A 21,242-nucleotide genomic window follows, 5' to 3' on the forward strand; every position below is an offset into this window, starting at 1 on the left:
TACATTTGTGGCTTAAACATTTAAAACATACCATAAAATAGGAGTATACAATGGGATAAATCTAACGAAAGATGGAAAGATTGAAAAATCAATCCATACACTTAAGAGGTGTGCAATTTACTGTATGTGTGTTTTACTTCAACAAAAATATTAACAAAAATAAGTTGCACATATGACTTGATAAAAACAAGCCATAAATGAAACTATTATGTTAATATTAGAAATGTTAAAGTAGGCATGATTAAAGATATTTTAAAGGAATTGTGGAGATAAAATGGGTATAGGAGATAATGAAGCAGAAGAAAGAGTTTAAGATAATTCAGGCTTTAAACCTGGATAATTGTGAAACCTCTGTAATTAAAAATAAGATTTCTCTACTAAATACTTGTGTTTCAAGCAATGATCATGAATTGTGTTTTGAAAATACTAGGTTTAAAGTTAAAATACCTAAATGTAAAATATTTATGTTCAGTATTCACTCTATGAATCTTTAATGTGTCATTATTCTGAATAAAAATCAGTTTAAACAATTACATAGAATCTAAAAATTCAGGCATTAAAGATTACCACAAATCTCATACCTCTGAATCCTACTCCACACTGATGATATATTAGAGACAATATAAAAGTATTATAACTGATTTTGGAATTCCAGGGTAAATCACACATGAGTATGATGTACCCTTTTTATACCTGACTTTTCCTCAAGTTGCCAGTAATTTGCTAAAGATATTTGTATCTGTGTTCTTGAGGGACATTTGGTTTATAATTTTCTTTTTTTTGGTAATCTTGTCAGATTCTGTTATCAAAGTTATACTGGCATAATAAGAAAGTATTCCCTCATCTATTTTTGAAAGTTGCCTTATCATCTTCTTTCAGTTTTAGTGATTGTAGTTTTTAAGGATTTGCCCATCTCTTGTAGGTTGTTAAATTATTGACACAAGTTTTAAATTATATGCCCCTAAGTCATTTAATCAGTGTAGGCTCCCTAATGACATCCTTTTTATCCTTCCTGTATTGCTCATTTATTTTTTTCTCACATTTTTTAATTCAACCTACTAAAGAATCTTTCAAAAGACCAACTTTCAATTTGTTGAGTTCTCTATTTTCATATTTTTATTTAGTCTTCCCATATCTTTTAATTCCTTTTCTACTTATTTTTAAATTCTTTTCAGTTTTTTAGCTTTCTTAGCACTGTGTTTTCCTCTAAGCATAGGCTTAGGTGTATCCCACAAAGTTTGATACATTGTGTTTTCATTATCTTTCAGTTAGAAAATGTTCTAATTTTTCTTATTGCTTCCTCTTTGAGCTAGAAATGGATTATTTAATATTTAAGGATTCTCTAGTTGTCTTTTTGTTACTATTTTCTATTATAGTCAAAGAACATACCCTGAATGATTTCAATTATTTGGAATTTTTGAGTCTTGTCTTATGGTACAGCATGAGTCCATCTTCCACGTTTTATTACTTAAAAAGACTGTGTATTCTACAGTTGTGGGATTTAGTTGTTTTATAAATATCAATTAGGTTAGGTTGCTTGATAATGTTGTTCAAATCTTCTGTCTCCTGACTGATGTGTGTGTGTGTGTGTGTGTGTACACTTGATTCATCAGTTACTCAAAGCAGTATGCTAAAATCTCCAGCTATCACTGTGGTTTTGCCTGTTGTATGATCAGACCCCTCAAAACAGCAGTTCTCCTCCTCTTTGAATATCCCCTGCTCAACCAGTTCCTTCCCCAGCCAGTTATTCTAATCCTTGGACCAAAGTAGCTTTACCTGCTAGTTTATCAAGGGGAAACATTTGCCGTCATTAGCCAGTGGGGCTGCAAAGGACCCGCCTCTGCTAATTTACCTAGTAGCTGATGAGCCAATCTGAGGTTAATTGCCCCTATAAATGGTAGCCTCCTTTTCCTGGAACAGTGAAGATTACTGCCATGTCCAGACTGCCTTTTGGGTTGAGGTGTAGCTCCAGGACTTTGGACTTATAAGATTTCAAACTGTTGATGTTTCTGTCACCATTTACAGGTTCTTTCTTCCTGAGCAATTACAAGACTTGCAGGCCTGCAGGTGTAGGTCAATGCCTGTATTTCCCTTTAGTTTTATAAACTTCTGCTACATTTCTTTTGAAGCTCTTTTAGTAAATGCAGACGCATTTGTCATTGGTATGACTTAAGGAACTAACCTTTTGTGAATGTGAAATAACCTTATTTATGTCTGGTAATTTTCCTTTTCTTAAAGTCTACTTTGTCTGATATTAATATAGACACCAGTTATGTTTAGTGGTTGCATAGTTTTAGAATTCTCATTTGTTTCTTTTTTGGAATTTTAATGTCTCTTGAAATACTCCATGGCTTCATGCACTATAATCAAACCTATACTGTAAAGTCTTTAATGTATTTATAATACTTTTTAAGTCCTTGATGCTAATTACAATAACTGGATTCTCGGTGAATTGGTTTGTATTGACTGTATTTTCTTTTGATGATGGATCCCATGTTCCTTCTTTGTATGTCTTGAAATTGTTTTATTGTGTATTAGACATTCTGTGGAAAAAATTGTGGAGACAAATGTAATTTAATTTTAGTTTTGAGAGCATAAGCCTTTTTCTCTCCTTGGCACTTCAAGTGAGAGGCTGATTTTTTAAAAGCCCCCTAGATTTGAGTTGGGCTTTAGGATTGATTGTAGCTTTAATTAGATTAAGCTCACCTGTGACTAACTCAAGCTCCAACCTCCCTCTTGAGAGCCACCTCTTATCACTTGTCAGTGTTGAGTTGGGACACTTGCGGAATGAAGTTTTAGATGATTTCAGTTCACCTTTGGACCCAACTCTGTCTGGGCTCCTGGAACCCAAGTACTATAAGCATGTGTTAGCTTGTCTAGGTTCTGTATCTTTCCAGCCCCTCCTCTACTGCTGCTTAACAAAATTCAGAAGCAAGGTGTGGGTACCTGGGAAGGGACTATTTGGTTGAGTCATTTATATTTTTTCATTTGGGTATCTTTCAGACTCCAGTCTGTTCCCCAGCTCATGCAGACACTTGAAGCGCAGCTGATTTCTCTTCATCTCTTCAAAGTTACTCCCCATGGCAGGCCAACTTTTCCCTCAGTTGCCACACAGAACTCACGGTCAGGTAAGGGAACTGCCACAGCTTTATACTTACTTATAAAGGAGATGCTTCTTTCCGGATTTCGGGTCACCAGGGTTTCCCAGGAGGGCAGCTTCATGGGCTTGCAAGCTGTGTGGTTGCATGCATCTACTGATAAGAAGGACCCTACACTAGGTTTAATGATCTGACGTTACCATTTTGAAATTCTTATTTTCTGAGCACCGGGACTCTAAATTGTCACACATTATATAGTCCTGCTTAGTGGCATCCACCACTTTTCACGAACCCCATAGAAAAGTAAGATTTTTATTTGGTCCAGGATTTTCTTGTTGTTACCATGGAATCATTAGCATTTTGTATCCTACATCCTACCAAGGTCATAAGCCTGTTTAATTTATGCCTCACCTCCTTTTAACTTTCCCCCTAGAGAACTCTGGAATTTTATATTGAAATTAACTGAAATTTTCCTATGCATATTTCATTTCTTTAATTCATTTTTCTAATTCCCTTTAGTTGAAATGTGAGTATTTTTAGTGCTTTCTTCTAGAAGTGGTTTAACATCCATTACAAGGCAGGGAGAAAGGGTACCATTTAAATTGTTGTAATTATATTCCTTTGTATTCTGTGCATTTCAAAAAATATTGATGGCTTTCCTCTAGTAAAATTGCTATTCTCACTATCCCTAAAGATACTGTATCATGAACATTTTTTTTTTTTGTCTTTCAGTATTCTGTGCATACCATCTCTTATTTTTTCTTTTCTCAGTTTGACTAGGCCTAAAGCCACATGTTTTTCATAAAATTTGACAGCTCTACACATCTTTGCTTCTGTATACTTCTCTTTTATAATGACTGTCACATATGCTCTTTATTTTGTTATTGTATTATCCGTTATACATTTACTTATATTCTTCACATATTTTAAACAGTATTAAGACAATGAAATATTCTATTGAGCCTCAGATGTGTAGTCATTTTGTAAAGCATGGCCTTATGATTTTGTAATCTTGGTCATTGTATCTATTGATGTGAAGTATGTTCTAGTAAATTAAACTGTAAGATTGTCTTTTCAGACATGTCATCTTCAGAGCATTAGGGTATTATATTAGGATATTCTGAAGTTCTGTTATTTTTGCCTTCTCATTGGTTTTTCATTCTTTAGAAATGGTTTTATTATTTTTTTAAAATACCTCCACATCTCTTTGACATTAATCTACTCATTTATTCATTAATTTAAGAACATTGCCAGTTTATGTGCACAATTTACAACCATTGGCCAGCCACTACATGAAATTTTGACTCTTCAGCAGTGGTTACACTACATTTTCTGTCCTCATAGAGAAACAAATCTGCTGTTGTTACCATAAAGGACCTTTGGGGGACCTAGGAAGACTTCCTAGAAAAGGGACTTTTAATTTGATGTTTGATATAAGAGTTAAATAGGTCAAGAATGAATTGAAAGGAGACAGTTTGGAACAGGGATCCTTCTAAGCAGGAGGAAGAATATGTATGCAGTCTCCAAAACAAGGAATAGCAAAATGTTTGGATTAAAATTAATCTGTCTAGTGAAAGACTACATTTTCAATTTACAAAGAAACTAACAAAAATGGGATTATAACTTATTACATTGAAACATTCAAAGATTTATTTTCACCAGGTCACTTTTGTGCCTCTTAAAATATTTCATCAGTAAGAGGAGAATGTTATTATATATTATTGACTCTGAATTTATTGTAGACACCGTCCAAGATAGCCCAAAATATCTTGGAACTCATGATGGAATTAGAAATGAGGACGTTGAGCAGGATTCATATGTAGCTTTTCTCTAGGAAAAGTGCATGAGAAGGAGGCCTTTTATAGAATTTGGTTTGCAGACTCAGAATTTAAACATTAATCTCTGTCCCTTTTCAAAGTACAAGAACTTTACAAAGAGAATAGTTTACAATATCTTACTTAAAGCTCTGAAAATTATAACTGAAGTCCAGTATCATAATGTACTTAAATAAATTAAGTATAACCATCCTATAAACAATCTGAATTTATGTTAATGAACAATATTGATTTTACTTCATAAGAAAATGCAAGAACCTCCAAAGAACATTGAAGAATTTTTAAAGCTTCAAAACTTGGTGAGTAGAATATCCTGTTTTATGGGACCTTCACCACCGGTACACATATCAATCCTTTTCCTTTAGGAAAATACAGCAATTCTTTTTGATTGCCCTTAGAGTTACTTTGACAGTTTTAAAAGAAATTGTTGAGAGTTTGATTGGAATTACAATAGACTTTTGAAATTACTTTTAGAAACAGTCCTTTTTAAAAAATACATTCTAAAATCAAATAGTGTTAGAGCTATAAAGACTCTAAGTGCCAGCACTCATCTATCAACCTCCTTAAAATGTGATTTTTTTTAAATTTCAAAATTACTGATTTTTTTTTTTTTGGTTATAACTAAGATAGTCATTTTAGAAAATTAAAGAGAAAAGCACTAAAAAAGATAAGCATCTTAATTTTATCCTTTATAGATTAACCAGATATATCTCTGTATTTAGAGAAAACATAATCTAATCAAGCTGGTAGAATTTCAGGATACTTTATTCATAGTATAATTATATAGTATAATTCATTATCTTGAACAAGAGTTGTAATATCTCAAGTCTGACATAAAGGTGTATTTTCATAAACCTTCAGGCATGTTGTAAAATCTGTTCAAGTTCATTTCTATTTTAGCCTCTCCCCACTTTCCCCAAATTCACTTCCAATTTTAGCCTCTTGCCACTTTCCTAACTTCCCTAACAATTGGGATGACCCCTAACATAAGGACTGTGTTTTCAAAAGTGGCTGTCATTCTAATTTGACAATGTTTGTCTCCAGGGAGTGTATCTTGTGATCATATCTTATTTTTCAAAGATCTTTGTATTTTTCTTGCATAATATCCAGATTTTAAGGCTGGAAAACTTCCCCAGGTGGTTATGTGTTTAAGACATATGTTTGTAGGATTTGTGAGAGAGCACTGATGCATCTAGAATTCTGGGGGACCTAGATCCTGCTGGGGAAGTTTTTCAGCATTAAACTCTGGGTATTATTCAGGCACCTGTTACCATTACAGAGTATAGTGGATTTAGGAAGCTTTCAAAGGAAGAAAAATGGAAGTAGAATAGACCAAGGCAAAATTTAAAATTTCTGATCTGCAGACTCCAGATTTATTCCCATTTAAGCTAAATTCCCAGAATATCTTACCCACATTCTTCTTAAAAGAGTTTCATCCTATGAAAACTGCTACTCTTCCAGAAAGCATTCTCTTATTCACAAACCTTTAATTATGTCCATTATCTTTCTTTGTTTTGGTATTCAACAACTCAATTAAAAGATTATCTTGCATTTAGATTTGCAGATATTAATGTTGTGATTCCCCTTTCCTTCCCTTTCCTTCTTCTCCTTCCCTTCCTGAACAATGTAGTCCTAAAGCCATTTGGGGGTCAAAACAAGGCAGCATCCACATTGGTAGGGGAAGGAAATGTGCTGTGGTCCCCCGGAGCAGGCTTTCGGAACCTTGCCACCATGGGGAAGATATCCATGTGACCCCACAGGTGTCGGAGTCCAAGGGGGTGAGGATGGTATTCACGTGTGACCAGGGTGGGGAGGTGGTTCCAGGAAGTACAGAGACAAACTGTGGCTTGGTTAGAAAAGTCAGAGCCTAAGCAGAATGAGAAGGGCATCCATATACTGAAGAGTCTAGCAGTGGATAGGAGAGATTGGTTACCTGAGAAGATTGATCCAATCAGTACATATATTTAAGATAATGTCAGTTAGATTTTTCACTCTTGGAGATGGTAATTATGATATGGAAAAAGAGAAAACTAGAATGTTTGGAACTGGAATTAAATTTATCAATATGAACTCATGGCTTTAATTACATAGAGGTCAAGACTGAGGAACTGTTGTAGACCAAAGGGGATTAAAGACATATGATGCTTAAATGCAGTGTGTGATACTGAACTAGATCCTTTTACCATAAAGAGCATTATTGATTTAGTTGATGAACTCGCGTAATCTCAGAGAATTATATAGGAATGATGTAATAATGCCAGTTTCCTTATTCTGATAGTTATAGTTGGTTATGTAGGGGAATGTTTTTGTTCTTTGGAAATAAATACTCAACTATTCAAGGATGATGGCATCAGTCAAGTAAGCAACTTACTTTCAAATGATTCAGGAAGGAAGGTTTTTGTAAAGCATTTGAAACTTCCAAAGTTTATGTTTTTTTACAAATTAAAAAATATACATTTAATAAAAATTATGCTGTAGAATAAAACTTCAGTTTTAGTTCATTGATTTTTGAACTCTTTAAATTCATTCAAAAAATGATTTAAGTTGTACTGTCTCACATTTTCTGCAGGATCATTGGCCAAAGGAAATCCATTTATGGGATAGTGATAAATTGTTATACACTATGAAGAAAATAAAAGAAGATAGTTCATTTACTTCCATTTATACACATCTGTGGGGAAATGTCCTGCGAGTAGATGATGCAGCTATGGCCATGGAGTCAAGATTAGCAGAATGTTCAATTCTTTTGAAAAACCATGCTTCTGAAATATTTGAGTGGAACAGAATAATTTCCAGGACAAGTAAATCTATTTTTTATATACATAAAGTAATTGTCAGTTTTATGTGTGTCTGTTGTGTTTGTGTCTATCTGTGTGTGTATTCTCATAAAGAATGAAATCCTAAGGTAAAAATATCTAAAAACATAGATTTATTTTATTTTAAAACCTCTTCATTTCTAAATGGTCCAGTATGGCTTTTTAGTTGAACATGACCATTTGGATTCAAAGAAAGTGTTGCTGGGACAAAACCTAAAACAGTTCTAAACTTTGATCTGGAGCAGAGATAACTGAATATCAGGGAAACAGAGTTGCATTAACAAATATTGGTACCAGAGAAAAGCAAGTCAGCAAGAATCAAGATATAAAAACAGTTAGACCTATAACCAAATTAAAAGGAGTGAGACTTCACCTATATAAGCTAAGTTAGTTTGCGAGAAATACTTAGCATTCACTATTGGATAACTGCAGACTGAGTGAAAAGCTTATCTGTAAGTAACGATAATTTTTACTGCTTTTCAGTATTTATATAGCCTTTACCTAGTTGTATTTTTAACACTTTGAGAATACTTTTAGATACTGATGGTGATTCTTATTCTTTAATGGGCAAACTTGTCATATATGTCTTAAGAATGATATTGGTTGTACTTACATTTTCTGTGTATTAAATAGATGTGATTGTTTAGCTACTTAATACCATTTTCAGACCTTGAGTTTTCAAAATCTGAGTGTATCTAAATACAATGTTATTAAATTCTCTATTGTGAGAATTTTCTTATGGAATTTTTAATTATTTAAAATTATTTAAAAAAATTTTTAAATTATACAAGCTACATATATATAGCTGTGTCTATATAAACATCTATTTCTGCTTTATTGACTATGCCAAAGCCTTTGACTATGTGGATCACAATAAACTGTGGAAAATTCTGAAAGAGATGGGAATACCAGACCACCTGATCTGCCTCTTGAGAAATTTGTATGCAGGTCAGGAAGCAACAGTTAGAACTGGACATGGAACAACAAACAGACTGGTTCCAAATTGGAAAAGGAGTACGTCAAGGCTGTATATTGTCACCCTGTTTATTTAACTTATATGCAGAGTACATCATGAGAAACGCTGTGCTGGAAGAAGCACAATCTGGAATCAAGATTGCTGGGAGAAATATCAATAACCTCAGATATGCAGATGACACCACCCTTATGGCAGAAAGTGAAGAGGAACTCAAAAGCCTCTTGATGAAAGTGAAAGTGGAGAGTGAAAAAGTTGGCTTAAAGCTCAACATTTAGAAAACGAAGATCATAGCATCTGGTCCCATCACTTCATGGGAAATAGATGGGGAAACAGTGGAAACAGTGTCAGACTTTATTTTTCTGGGCTCCAAAATCACTGCAGATGGTGACTGCGGCCATGGTTTTTCCTGTGGTCATGTATGGATGTGAGAGTTGGACTGTGAAGAATGCTGAGCGCTGAAGAATTGATGCTTTTGAACTGTGGTGTTGGAGAAGACTCTTGAGAGTCCCTTGGACTGCAAGGAGATCCAACCAGTCCATTCTGAAGGAGATCAGCCCTGGGATTTCTTTGGAAGGAATGATGCTAAAGCTGAAACTCCAGTACTTTGGCCACCTCATGCTAAGAGCTGACTTATTGGAAAAGACTCTGATGCTGGGAGGGATTGGGGGCAGGAGGAGAAGGGGACAACAGAGGAAGAGATGGCTGGATGGCATCACTGACTCGATGGATGTGAGTCTCAGTGAACTCCGGGAGTTGGTGATGGACAGGGAGGCCTGGCGTGCTGCGATTCATGGGGTCGCAAAGAGTCGTACACGACTGAGCGACTGATCTGATCTGATATAAACATATATATAGAGAGAAAGCACCTGTGCATAATTTTAAAAAACAACTTTTTTTGCACTCATTGTCCTCAATATGTAAGTATCAGAGCTTAGACTCAAGTCTAGATTATCTGACTTCAGAGCCCCCATAGTCTTTCACTGGGCCGTGCTCCAGGGTCCTGTACCGTATCATGTTTAAGGTGACCATGAAACAACCAGATGTAAGTGGCTGAGCTGTTTGAAAAACTTGGGGTTGTTCAGTAAGAAGGGATTAAGGTAAAATTGTAGATATAGGAGCAAGTACTAAAGACAGACTAGTTGGAAGGTGACATTTCTAAATAGCAAAAGGAAAAGGAAAAGATATAATTTAACTCAGGCTAGCATTATGTATCTAGCATTATGCTTATCAAAATATTTGCTTGGAGTTTGGGACCCTAAAGCTGATGCTCTGTGACAACCAGGAGGGGTGACCAGGAGTAAGGGGACATATATGTGCCTATGGCTGATTCATGTTGATAAATGGCAAAAACCGTCACAATTATCCTTCAATTAAATAAATTTTAAAAATTTAATAACTGGTTGATATCATTGGATAGTTTTATATATAATTTTCTTAATATATATAATTATATATAATCTGCTTTTCAATTTTAAAGGATATTTGTGTATTTACATGTGTAAACTCTCATTTTTTAAAGTTTCTCATGGAAAACTGAAACAATACAAGGCATTTCTGAAGAAGTACCATAAGGAAAAGAAGATAATGGTATGGTATTTGTTTTCATCTTGCTTGAAAAACTATTTCACAGAAAATGTCACTATAATTTCATAAATAAGCATTGATAACATTAAAAATTTCCTTTTAGTTTTTTATCATCTATCTATCCCTATATTTTTAAAATAGCTGGGCTCATAGTCTTCTTTATACACTCAGTATGACTTTTGGTGTTCCCACATCACTGCAATTTATTTGAAGACTTATTTTATCCTCTGGTTATTTAAAACTTTATAATGTCTTATACTTAGGGGTATATGTCCCAAATGTCTTTTTCCTTTAGGAAAAAAGAACAGTTTTTATTGCCTATAGAATTACTTTGTTAACTTTTTTAAAAGAATCTGAGATTTTGATTAGAATTATAATAGCTTTCTTTGAGAAACTTCGTCTTTTTCAAAAATGCATTCTAAAATTAAAGCTAGAAAAACTTGAAATGCGGTCATTCATCCATCCATCTCCTCAAATGTTTTTTAAATTTCAAATTACTTGGTATGTTGTTTTTCCTGATTATGACTAAGGTAGTCGTTATAGAAAATTAAGCCTTAAGCACTAAACAGGATAAGCATTCTTATTTTATCATTTATAGATAAATAACATATCTCACTATTGTCATTTTCATTTGTCTTTTTATTTAAAAACATTTAAAATTCAAATTAAACTAACTTTTAAACATATTCAATGTTTTATGGAATTTTTACCATTGCCAAATGTAGAAGGGTTTCTACATCATTTAAAAAATAAACTAATGTAATAGCCCTCTTGCTGGATGTTTGGTTAAATTTCATTATTATTTACAAAGCTGCTAGGAATATATTTAGAGCTAAAATTTGTGATTATGCATGATTATTTCATGATAAATTTCAGAAGTGAAACTATTAATACATGGGAAAAATGTGAAAATCTAAGTGTTTTGATACATGTTGCCAAATTGTTTTCTAGAAAGGAGGTACAGTTCAGTTCAGTCACTCAGTAGCGTCTGACTCTTTGTGACTCCATGAACTGCAGCACACCAGGCTTCCCTGTCCATCACCAGCTCCCGGAGTTTACTCAAACTCATGTCCATTGAGTCGGTGATGCCATCCAACCATCTCATCCTCTGTCGTCCCCTTCTCCTCCAGCCTTAAATCTTGCCCAGCATCAGGGTCTTTTCAAATGACTCAGTTCTTTGCATCAGGTGACTGAACTACTGGAGTTTCACCTTTAGCATCAGTCCTTCCAATGAATATTCAGGACTGATTTCCTTTAGGATGGACTGGTTGACTCTCCTTGCAGTCCAAGGGACTCTCAAGAGTCTTCTCCAACACCACAATTCAAAAGCATCCATTCTTCAGCACTTAGCTTTCTTTATAGTCCAACTCTCACATCCATACATGACTTCTGGAAAATCCATAGCTTTGACTAGACGGACCTTTGTTGGCCAAGTAGTGTCTCTGCTTTTAATAAGCTGCCTAGGTTGGTCATAACTTTTCTTTTAATGAGCAAGCATCTTGTAATTTCATGGCAGCAGTCATCATCTGCAGTGATTTTGGAGCCCCTCCAAAATAAAGCCTGTCACTGTTTCCACTGTTTCCCCATCTATTCGCCATGAAGTGATGGGACCAAATACCATGAGCTTAGTTTTCTGAGTGTTGAGTTTTAAGCCAACATAACTAGTTACATTAGTCATTGTAAATTTTGTATTTTCAAAAGGATTTCAAAAATTCTAATGAATTTTATCAAATGTTTTTCAGGATCTCTTAAAATGACCTTTTAAATGAATTGCACTAACAAAACTTTTAATGATAATTTTGTTAAATATATCTTATTGGATTTCATCAGGATTTTAAAATTTATTATTTATATTTTTGTGGTATATTTTTCAGATTGTGTTATCAAGAACTAGTTTTGTGTTACTATTACTCTGCTCTTTGAAAACTTTCAGTGTTTCTTTGTTTTCTGGAGACTAAAACCAGGACTTCAAGATTAATATCTTTTAAAATCCCAATTTATTGACCAATTATGTCTGTAGCTCTCAAGCATACAGCTTTATTTCTTATAACTGATCTCACTTTCCTTCTCTTTTTTATCCATTTACCAATACTTTAAATGGCAATAATGTGATCCTTTTTCATATGGCAGTATATCATCATCCTTTCTAATTGGTTTCCTATGTCATCTCTTAAATGATATATGTATGTGTGTAATGTGTATAAACTTGCCTGCAAGGTAGTTAGTAAACAATATATTAGCATGTCTAGAACACCCAAACTAATCTAAACAGAAGGGTTCCTGTTCTCTGTGTAAAGTGGTGTCATGGGCATGAAGATGTGCCACCCCGATTCCCCTTCAAGGAAGGACCTGTTGCCCCAGCTGCTAAAAGCGTTGTTAGTGGACGTCCTTCAGCTATCAGCTCCTTCAGGGATTCCTCTCACAGACAGATCCTCCTCTCCCAAGGAAACTATCATCTAGGAGTCACTTACTCACACTACCGCCCAGGACTGACACTCACAAGTTGGAAACAGAAAGACCTGACTCTGTCAACCCAGTTCAGGACAACTGCTATGGGTCCTTTCAATTTTAGAGCTCTGCTCAGGGTCAGGGCTGATTGACTTGCTTCATAGCTGACTTTTCCGTCTTCCGTCTCCTCTTGCCTTCCATAGATAATCAATCCCCATAAACATTCTGAACACTAAATTGGTTTTCCACCTCACAGTCTGTTTCCCAGAAAAATCAAACTGCAATAAGTAGTTGGTATATATTTCTGTTATAGCTCTTATGTCTTTGTGTTTTGTATATGTAGCTGACTCCCTTCTTAACCCCAGACTAACTTGAGGGCAAGGAATATTTTTGTATTCTCAGCATCTTATATAGCAACAGCATTCTCTGTCTCATTAAGACACACACACACACACACACACATATACTTAGTAGAGTTACAAAGTCTAAAAATTCTTAAATTTAGAATTTTAAAGATTTTATTTTAAATTTTTTCCAGCTTTCAGATGAAATGGAGACAAAGAAGGATATAGAGGTATTTAAAATTTCTGTTTTATGAGATTATATATCAAAAATATTATGTGGAACTAAAAGAATGTTTAAAGTAATATAGCAATAAATATAGATAATGGCCCCAGAAGAGAGAGTTGGAAAAAATACAGAAGCTATCTTTTTCTGACTCATCAATTTATTTATGTGTAGCCTGTCTAAAATTTGTTGTAATTTAAGTTAAAATTAGTTCTGAAATAATTGCTTTTACTTTTAAATTTTTGACATATGAATATGCCAGGGCTCTTAATATCATCAGTTCAGTTCAGTTCAGTTCAGTCGCTCAGTCGTGTCCAACTCTTTGTGACTCCATGAATCGCAGCACGCCAGGCCTCCCTGTCCATCCCAACTCCCAGAGTTCACCCAGACTCACGTCCATCGAGTCAGTGATGCCATCCAGCCATCTCATCCTCTGTCGTCCCCTTCTCCTCCTGCCCCCAATCCCTGCAAGCATCAGAGTCTTTTCCAATAAGTCAACTCTTCACATGAGGTGGCCAAAGTACTGGAGTTTCAGCTTTAGCATCATTCCTTCCAAAGAACACCCAGGGCTGATCTCCTTCAGAATGGACTGGTTGGATAATACGAAGATTTTTCTTAGGTGGGATAAAATATATTTACTTATTTTTAGTAAAAGTTTGTAATATAATTGCTAGTGAATGCTAGTAGAATTTTTACCTGTCTTCTGTAGTTATATGAAAAGAATTAAGTAATTCCTGTTCTGTGATTTTTCTTCTTTCTAGGGTTGTGACTTCCCAGGATTTAGAACAAATGAGCTTACTCAGCTACCTAGACATCTGAATGCTGAACGAATTTATCTTTTTATTTTAAAGGCCCATAACTTTGATGTATGTAAATATTATTTTATTTCTATTATATGATACATTTGAAGAATATGATTTCATGAATTAGGCCTTTATTTAAAGCTATGACAGATTAGGTATTAAGCAAGATTTAATTCTTTCTGGCATTAAGTCTAGCAGGAAAGACCAGTGATATTTTTAACGCCTTGATAACCAAAAGAGAATATATTTGATTCTGTGTTACTGCCTCAGGAGTCTGAGGTTGCTAGTGTGCATTGATTTGGCACATGACTATAACAGGTGTTTCCCCCTCTCCCCGCTCTATCAGCTCAGGATATGTTAGCCTGCTCATTTTGATGTCAGGATAATTTAGGAGAACCCTTCCCCACAGCCCCACCTTTTGAACCTTCAACTTTATGAGGAATTTTTAAGAAATATCTCTACAGAAATATCAATAGCCAGTTTATTGAAAAACTGCACACAGGAAGGTAAATAGATCATTGGCCATTGAATGCCAGGTATAGGATGAGGTTTGAGTGGTTTTTGGTATTGATTTCCCTCTCATTTAAATATGAAGTGATCAACTAAAAAGGTTTCTGTTTCCTGGGGACTTGGACAACGCTCCTTGTACCTCAATAGGCAGACTCTGAGATGGACTTGGCTCTTAGTAGACCCTCTGCTGGGAGCTTCCCAGGCAGTGCTTGTGGTAAAGATCCCACCTGCCAATGCAGGAGAGGTAAGAGACTTGGGGTTCAATTCCTGGGTTGCGAAGATCCCCTAAAGGTGGGCATGGCAACCTACTCCAGTATTTTTGCCTGGAGAATCCTATGGATAGAGGAGCCTGGCCAGCTAGTCCATGGGGTCACAAAGAGTTGGACATAACTGAAGTGACTTACCATGCATGCACACAGACCCTCTTCCTGTCCTTCACCACTAGCCTTCCTGTGGCTGTTTATTTCTCAACACAAAATCAATCTTCTCTCCTACTATAGTCCCCTATAGATGATCAGAAGGAGCACAGTCAGCCATTAAACTTGGATAAATCAGTGTCAGCCATTATTCTCTGCCCATTTCTCACTCTTCAAGATGAGAGTGTATCATTTTAGTGTTTCATCTTCAAGAAAAAATATTCCAAGAAATAATCTGATTAACCTGATTTGGGCCTCCTGTTTGCCCCTCCATTAGGGAACCACAGAACTCCATTGAAAACTCCACCTGAAATGATTTAGTAATTACACCTTTTCTTATTTTCTATACTAATATAGATGCTTCTCAATTCTCTTTTATATTTTATGGGATATTGATGAGAGGGAAGGCTTAGTTTGCCCTCATGATACAATCACCTGATTTCATTTTTTAAGAGAAAAACTATAGGTGGTATGATTATGCCTGGATCATGAGCATGTTTGTTACATTGTCTGACTATTTTCCAAAGTTTCCTCAGGGAAAAGGTTTTATTATAAAGAACTTAATATAAATTATTGTTAAAAAAATCTTAGGAATGTTCTAGACATTCTATAATCTTTAATTTTAGCATTTTGTATTCTAAAATGAGACTATATTTTAACCATGGATGCATGTACATCTAACATAGATCACAAGTCGGTCACATAAACAAGACATAGAAGTACAGCTGTGAGGAGTATTTTGTATACTTGGAGGATGCCAGCATTTTTGAAAGAAGTGGGAAAGGGAGGAGTGTACGCAGATAGGGGGTTGGGGTAAGAAGTACACAGGATATGACAAGCAGCTAGGTTTAGGATATTTTGAGTTTATGTACCAACAGTGTGTCCCTGGTGATAAAGAATCCACCTGCCAATGCAGGAGATGCGGGTACGATCCCTGATTGGGAAGATCCCTGGAGTAGGAAGTGGCAATCGACTCCAGTATTCTTGCCTGGAGAATGCCAAGGACAGAGAAGCCTGGCAGGCTACAGTCCATGGGGTCACAAAGAGCCGGATATGACTTAGCAATTATCAATAACAACTAACAATGGTATATCTAAACATAGATAACCAGTGTTCTATTTGTTAATACACCTACCTGATTTGAAAAAAGAATTTTAATGGGCCTGTTGTCATCGTTCAATTGCTGTGACCTCAACTCTTTGCAACCCTATGGACTGCAGCATGCCAAGCTTCCCTGTCCTGCACCGTCTCCCGGAGTTTGCTCGAATTCATGTCCTTCGAGTTGATGATGCTACCTAACCATCTCATCCTCTGACACTCCATTCTCCTTTTGCCTTCAATCTTTGCCAACATAAGTCTTTTCCAGTGATTTGGCTCTTTGCATGAGGTGGCCTAAGTGTTCAGCAACAATCCCTCTAATGAACATTCAGAGTTGATTTCCTTTAGGATTGACAAGTTTGATCTCCTTGTTGTCCAAAGGACCCTCAAGAATATTTTCCATCTCCACAATTTGAAAGCATCAGTTCTTTAGCACTCAGCCTTCTTTATAGTCCAGATCTCACATCTGTATGTGACTACTGGAAAAACCATAGCTTTGACTATATATGGACCTTTGTAAGCAAAGTTATGTCTTTGCTTTTTAATACTCTTACGTTTGTCATAGCTTTTCTTCCAAAGAGCAAGTGTCTTTTAATTTCATGGCTGCAGTCACTGTCTGAAGTGATTTTTGGACCCCAAGAAAATCTGCCACTGCTTCCACTTTTTCCCCTTCTATTTGTCATGAAGTGATGGGACTGGATCCCATGATCTTATTTTTTTGAATGTTGACTTTTAAACCAGCTTTTCCACTCTCCTCTTTCACCCCATCAAGAGGTTCTTTAGTTCCTCTTTACTTTCTGCCATTAGGGCTGTACCATCTGTGTATCTGAGGTTCTTGATATATCTCCTGGCAGTCTTGATTCCAGCTTGTGATTCATCCAGCCTGGCATTTTGCAAGATATACCTGCATATAAGTTAAATAGGGTGACAATATACAGCCTTGTACTCCTTTCCCAAGTTTGAACTAGTGAGTTGTTCCATATGCAGGTCTAGCTGTTGCTTCTTGAGTTGCATACAGGTTTTTCAGGAGACAGGTAAGATGGTCTGGTATTCCCCTCTTTAAGAATTTTCCATAGTTTTTTTTTTTTTTAATTTTATTTTTTAACTTTACAATATTGTATTGGTTTTGCCATATATCGAAATGAATCCGCCACAGGTATACATGTGTTCCCCATCCTGAACCCTCCTCCCTCCCCATACCATCCCTCTGGGTCGTCCCAGTGCACCAGCCCCAAGCATCCAGTATCGTGTATCAAACCTGGACTGGCGAATCATTTCATATATGATATTATACATATTTCAATGCCATTCTCCCAAATCATCCTGAGAGAGTCAGTTCCTAGGCAGGTTGATAGGGAGTCTAGGGGTCCCCAAGGAGAGAGGGGTCTGGAATTCTCAAGGAGGAAGAAAGGACAAACTTTTTTTCTTTCTCCACATTCCTTAGGATTATATAACAATAATGTATCCTGCCTAAGGACAGTCTTTGGATTCAACCTTCTGTTATCTTAAAATGTAAATTATGGGAGTAGACCTGGTCTTTACAAGGATGTATCTTGCCTGAGGACAGTGTTATCTTAAAATGTAAATTATGGGAGTAGGTCTGATGAGGTCTTTACAACCTCCAGACATTCTTTGGATTATATAACCTCATTGTTAACACTAGCAAGCGGGTACTCTTTCTGCCCCCTTCTGATGCCTATGTCAGAAGCTTTATCTATCTCCTTTATACTTTAATAAAACTTTATTACACAAAAGCTCTGAGCGATCAAGCCTCATCTCTGGCCTTGGATTGAATTCTTCTCCTCCGGGGGCCAAGAATCCCCGTGTCTTCGCGTGATTCAACAACAACCTTTCAATCCCACCCTCTCCCTCTCCCACAGAGTCCAAAAGACTGTTCTGTACATCAGTGTCTCTTTTACTGTCTCGTATACAGGGTTATTGTTACCATCTTGCTAAATTCCATATATATGCATTAATATACTGTATTGGTGCTTTTCTTTCTGGCTTACTTCACTCTGTATAATAGGCTCCAATTCCACACAGTCAAAGGTTCTGAGAGAACACGGTCCCCTGGAGGAGGTAATGAGAAACCCCACCAGTATTCTTGCTGTGAGAACCCTATGAACAGTGTGAGAAAGCAATTGGCCTGCTACACATGTGCAATGCAATGGCATTCAAATAGATGATGAAATTAAAGTGAAGAAAAAATAAGTGTAGGAAAATCAGAAGGAATGTTATTTCATAGAAATGCTTATTGTAACTTCCCAAGAGTGAACTTTATGAATCTAAAGCTTGGAAAGAGAGTGTTAAAGGGTTACTGTTACATGCTTGAAGGCAAGGCAATCCATGAAATTGACTGGATTCACGTTACCCTGTCCAAATAACATTCTTGCACATACAGTCGTAGATTAAGTTTCTTGATAAAGTGTAAATTATACCCTGTACCATCCAGAACAGAACCTTGACTACAGATGATGCTCAGTAAAAATTTGATTGAATTGGGTGAAAAGAGGCCTATATTATGAGAAAGCTGAGCCACAAATATACAGATATACACAAAATGTCTTAGAGGACATTAGAAGTAGTTTTATCCAACCTATTAAAAGAATCAGTAATAGGAGAAAAAGTTCCAAGTCAGATAATGTATAGGCTTCAAGGTATGTTTACATTTATATGAATCCAAGTGTCACAAAAGGTAAAGGTTAATGGAAGAAAGTACCATTTAACTTTTTAAGCTGGGTTTGGAATTTTTTGGCTGATTTCTGGTTTTTGTTGTTTTGACTAAATACTGATAATAATTTAAAGAATTTGGAATTTTCCTGAAAGTTAGTGTCACTAAGCATAACCAAAGCTTAGAACAGAAGCAATCATGTAATTAGTTTACACTAAAAAGCATGCTTGCTTGAAATTTAGAAAGTATTTCAACAAAAATTCAGATTTTTCTCTTGTATTTTAACTTTCTACTTTTTTCTTTATGTTTTTTGTAATTAAGGGGTACTAAATAAGTTGAAGCTCTTACCAATGTATTCTATAAAGTGGCCTCTGAAAAAGAAGTGCCCCTACAGAATGCATGATAAAAAAAATCTCCTTGGTATAAAAGTTTGCAGGTTTCCCTGCTGACTCAGGGGTAAAGAAACCTCCTACCAATACAGGAGATGCAGGTTCAATCCCTTGATGAGGACGATCCCCTGGAGAAGGACATGGCAACCCACTCCAGTCTTCTTGCCTGTTAAATCCCACGGACAGAGGAGCCTGGCCAGCCACAGTCTTTTGGGCCACAGAGTCGGACAGGACTGAACTGACTGAGCGCACATAAAAGTTGGTACAATATCCTTTTTGTAGACTTGTACTTGAGGAAGAGAAGTTCCTACCTATGGATTTCATTGAAATAAATCTTGAACTGTACTGAATCTGCCATTTAAAAACTTTTAATGAATAAGATAAAATGATCCACTGAATGTGTGTATCTGTTAATCCCAAACTTAAGATTTATCCCTCTCCACTACTTTCCCTTTTGATAACCTTAAGTTTATTTTCTATGCCTGTGATTAGCTGAATTTTAAAATTTATTTACTTTAATTATATATAAATTTAAAATTACTTGATTCAATTACTGAAAAAATTTAAATTAGAGCTAAAAAATAATAACCATATATTTTATAAAATCTAGTTATGATCTAGTATTTTTGAAGAAAATACAGTGTTCAAAATTGAGATGTGTTGTAAATATAAAATATATACTGTATTTCAAGGACCTAGTACCCAAAGGAATGTAAAATATTTCATTAATAATTTTATAAAATTTATTATAATACTAATATTTTAAATATATTTGGTTAAATGTCACTAAAACTTCACCTTTGTACTTTGTTAAAATGTCTACTAGAAAACTTAATATATGGATGACTCACATTAAATTTCTATTGAGCAGTGGTAGTCTAAAACTATTAAATACATACTCTTTATAAAGCCTATTATATTAATGTGTCTTATAATACATATTAATTTGATCATATATATCTTTTTTCCATAGGGAAAAGTTTTTAAAATCTGGAGGACTCATTTTCTCTCAGAAGCTTCTCTTGCTCTTTTGCATGATTGCTTTTGGTGGTGGTTTCTCCATAAATTTAAGGTAAAATTTTTTTTTAAACTTCTTTTTAAAAAGTTTGCAGCATAATTTTTCATTAACGGTAACACTGGTGTTTTTTTAATGTTCTTCTGATCCTATCACAAAGCTTGTTTTTTTAGTATTCTGCATATATTAGAAGTCATGTTTGAAATCTAGAGTTCTTTTAGAGGAATTAAAACCTTAATGTGGATTTCAAAGATCCAGAGTCTGTTTTAGTCAGAAAAAGAGTAGTTAAACATTGTAGTAAATAATAAAGTTGTAGCTTTACTCAATAGTATAATGCACTGATGAACACTAAAGAGAAAATCAACTGCAAATCAGTGACATTGAAAGAGGTTTCACTTAGAAAACACAATATATCAGATGCGGAGAGGGTCCTCTCTTGATTCAGAAAGATGAAAACTCTGCTTAGGATTAAAAAGAGAAAGACATGCGTATCTGGGAAGCAGTAAAAGAATGGAAATAAGCAGTATGCGAGTCTTACATCAGAGAATACATGAGCCTGGAGAAAGTGGGGAATACCAATGGCTGCTGTGTGGCCTCTGGATCTAGAAGAATGAAGAGCAGAGTAATGCTGGGGACCACAGTCCAAGCATTAAGAAGGTGTGCTGCCCCATCAGGGAAGTCTGATATTAGGCTCAGTTCTTCACCTCCCCAGCTCAAATTGCCCAAGGAAAACTGCTTATGGATTCTTTCATACAATGAAGGAATGAGTTCTATTGATTTTTCATAAAACTATTTGAATAGAGCATTATGTTCCTTGTGGCTCAACTGTTAAAGAATCCACCAGCAATGCGGGAGACCTGGTTCGATCCCTGGGATGAGAAGATGCCCTGGAGAAGGGAAAGGCTACCCACTCCAATATGCTGGCCTAGAGAATTCCATGGACTGTATAGTCCATGAGGTCGCAAAGAGTCAGACAACAGCTGAGCAACTTTCACTTCATCATCACTTCACATGTG

General features: G+C 35.6%; 1 protein-coding gene across 1 annotated transcript in view; it reads left to right on the forward strand.

Annotated features, from left to right (window-relative positions):
• Window positions 1-1,923: 1,923 nt before the first annotated feature.
• Window positions 1,924-21,242, forward strand: part of FAM227B (family with sequence similarity 227 member B) — a 203,824-nt gene continuing 184,505 nt past the window's right edge. The window contains exons 1-8 of the mRNA XM_055539009.1: window positions 1,924-2,069; window positions 3,004-3,128; window positions 5,179-5,232; window positions 7,503-7,734; window positions 10,245-10,312; window positions 13,296-13,331; window positions 14,086-14,190; window positions 20,185-20,283. Coding sequence (XP_055394984.1) covers window positions 3,081-3,128; window positions 5,179-5,232; window positions 7,503-7,734; window positions 10,245-10,312; window positions 13,296-13,331; window positions 14,086-14,190; window positions 20,185-20,283 — 642 coding nt within the window. The 5' untranslated portion in view covers window positions 1,924-2,069; window positions 3,004-3,080. The remainder of the gene's footprint in view (window positions 2,070-3,003; window positions 3,129-5,178; window positions 5,233-7,502; window positions 7,735-10,244; window positions 10,313-13,295; window positions 13,332-14,085; window positions 14,191-20,184; window positions 20,284-21,242) is intronic.

The sequence above is a fragment of the Bubalus kerabau genome, chromosome 10 (genome assembly GCF_029407905.1).
Source record: "Bubalus kerabau isolate K-KA32 ecotype Philippines breed swamp buffalo chromosome 10, PCC_UOA_SB_1v2, whole genome shotgun sequence".
Taxonomy (NCBI): Eukaryota; Metazoa; Chordata; class Mammalia; order Artiodactyla; family Bovidae; genus Bubalus; species Bubalus kerabau.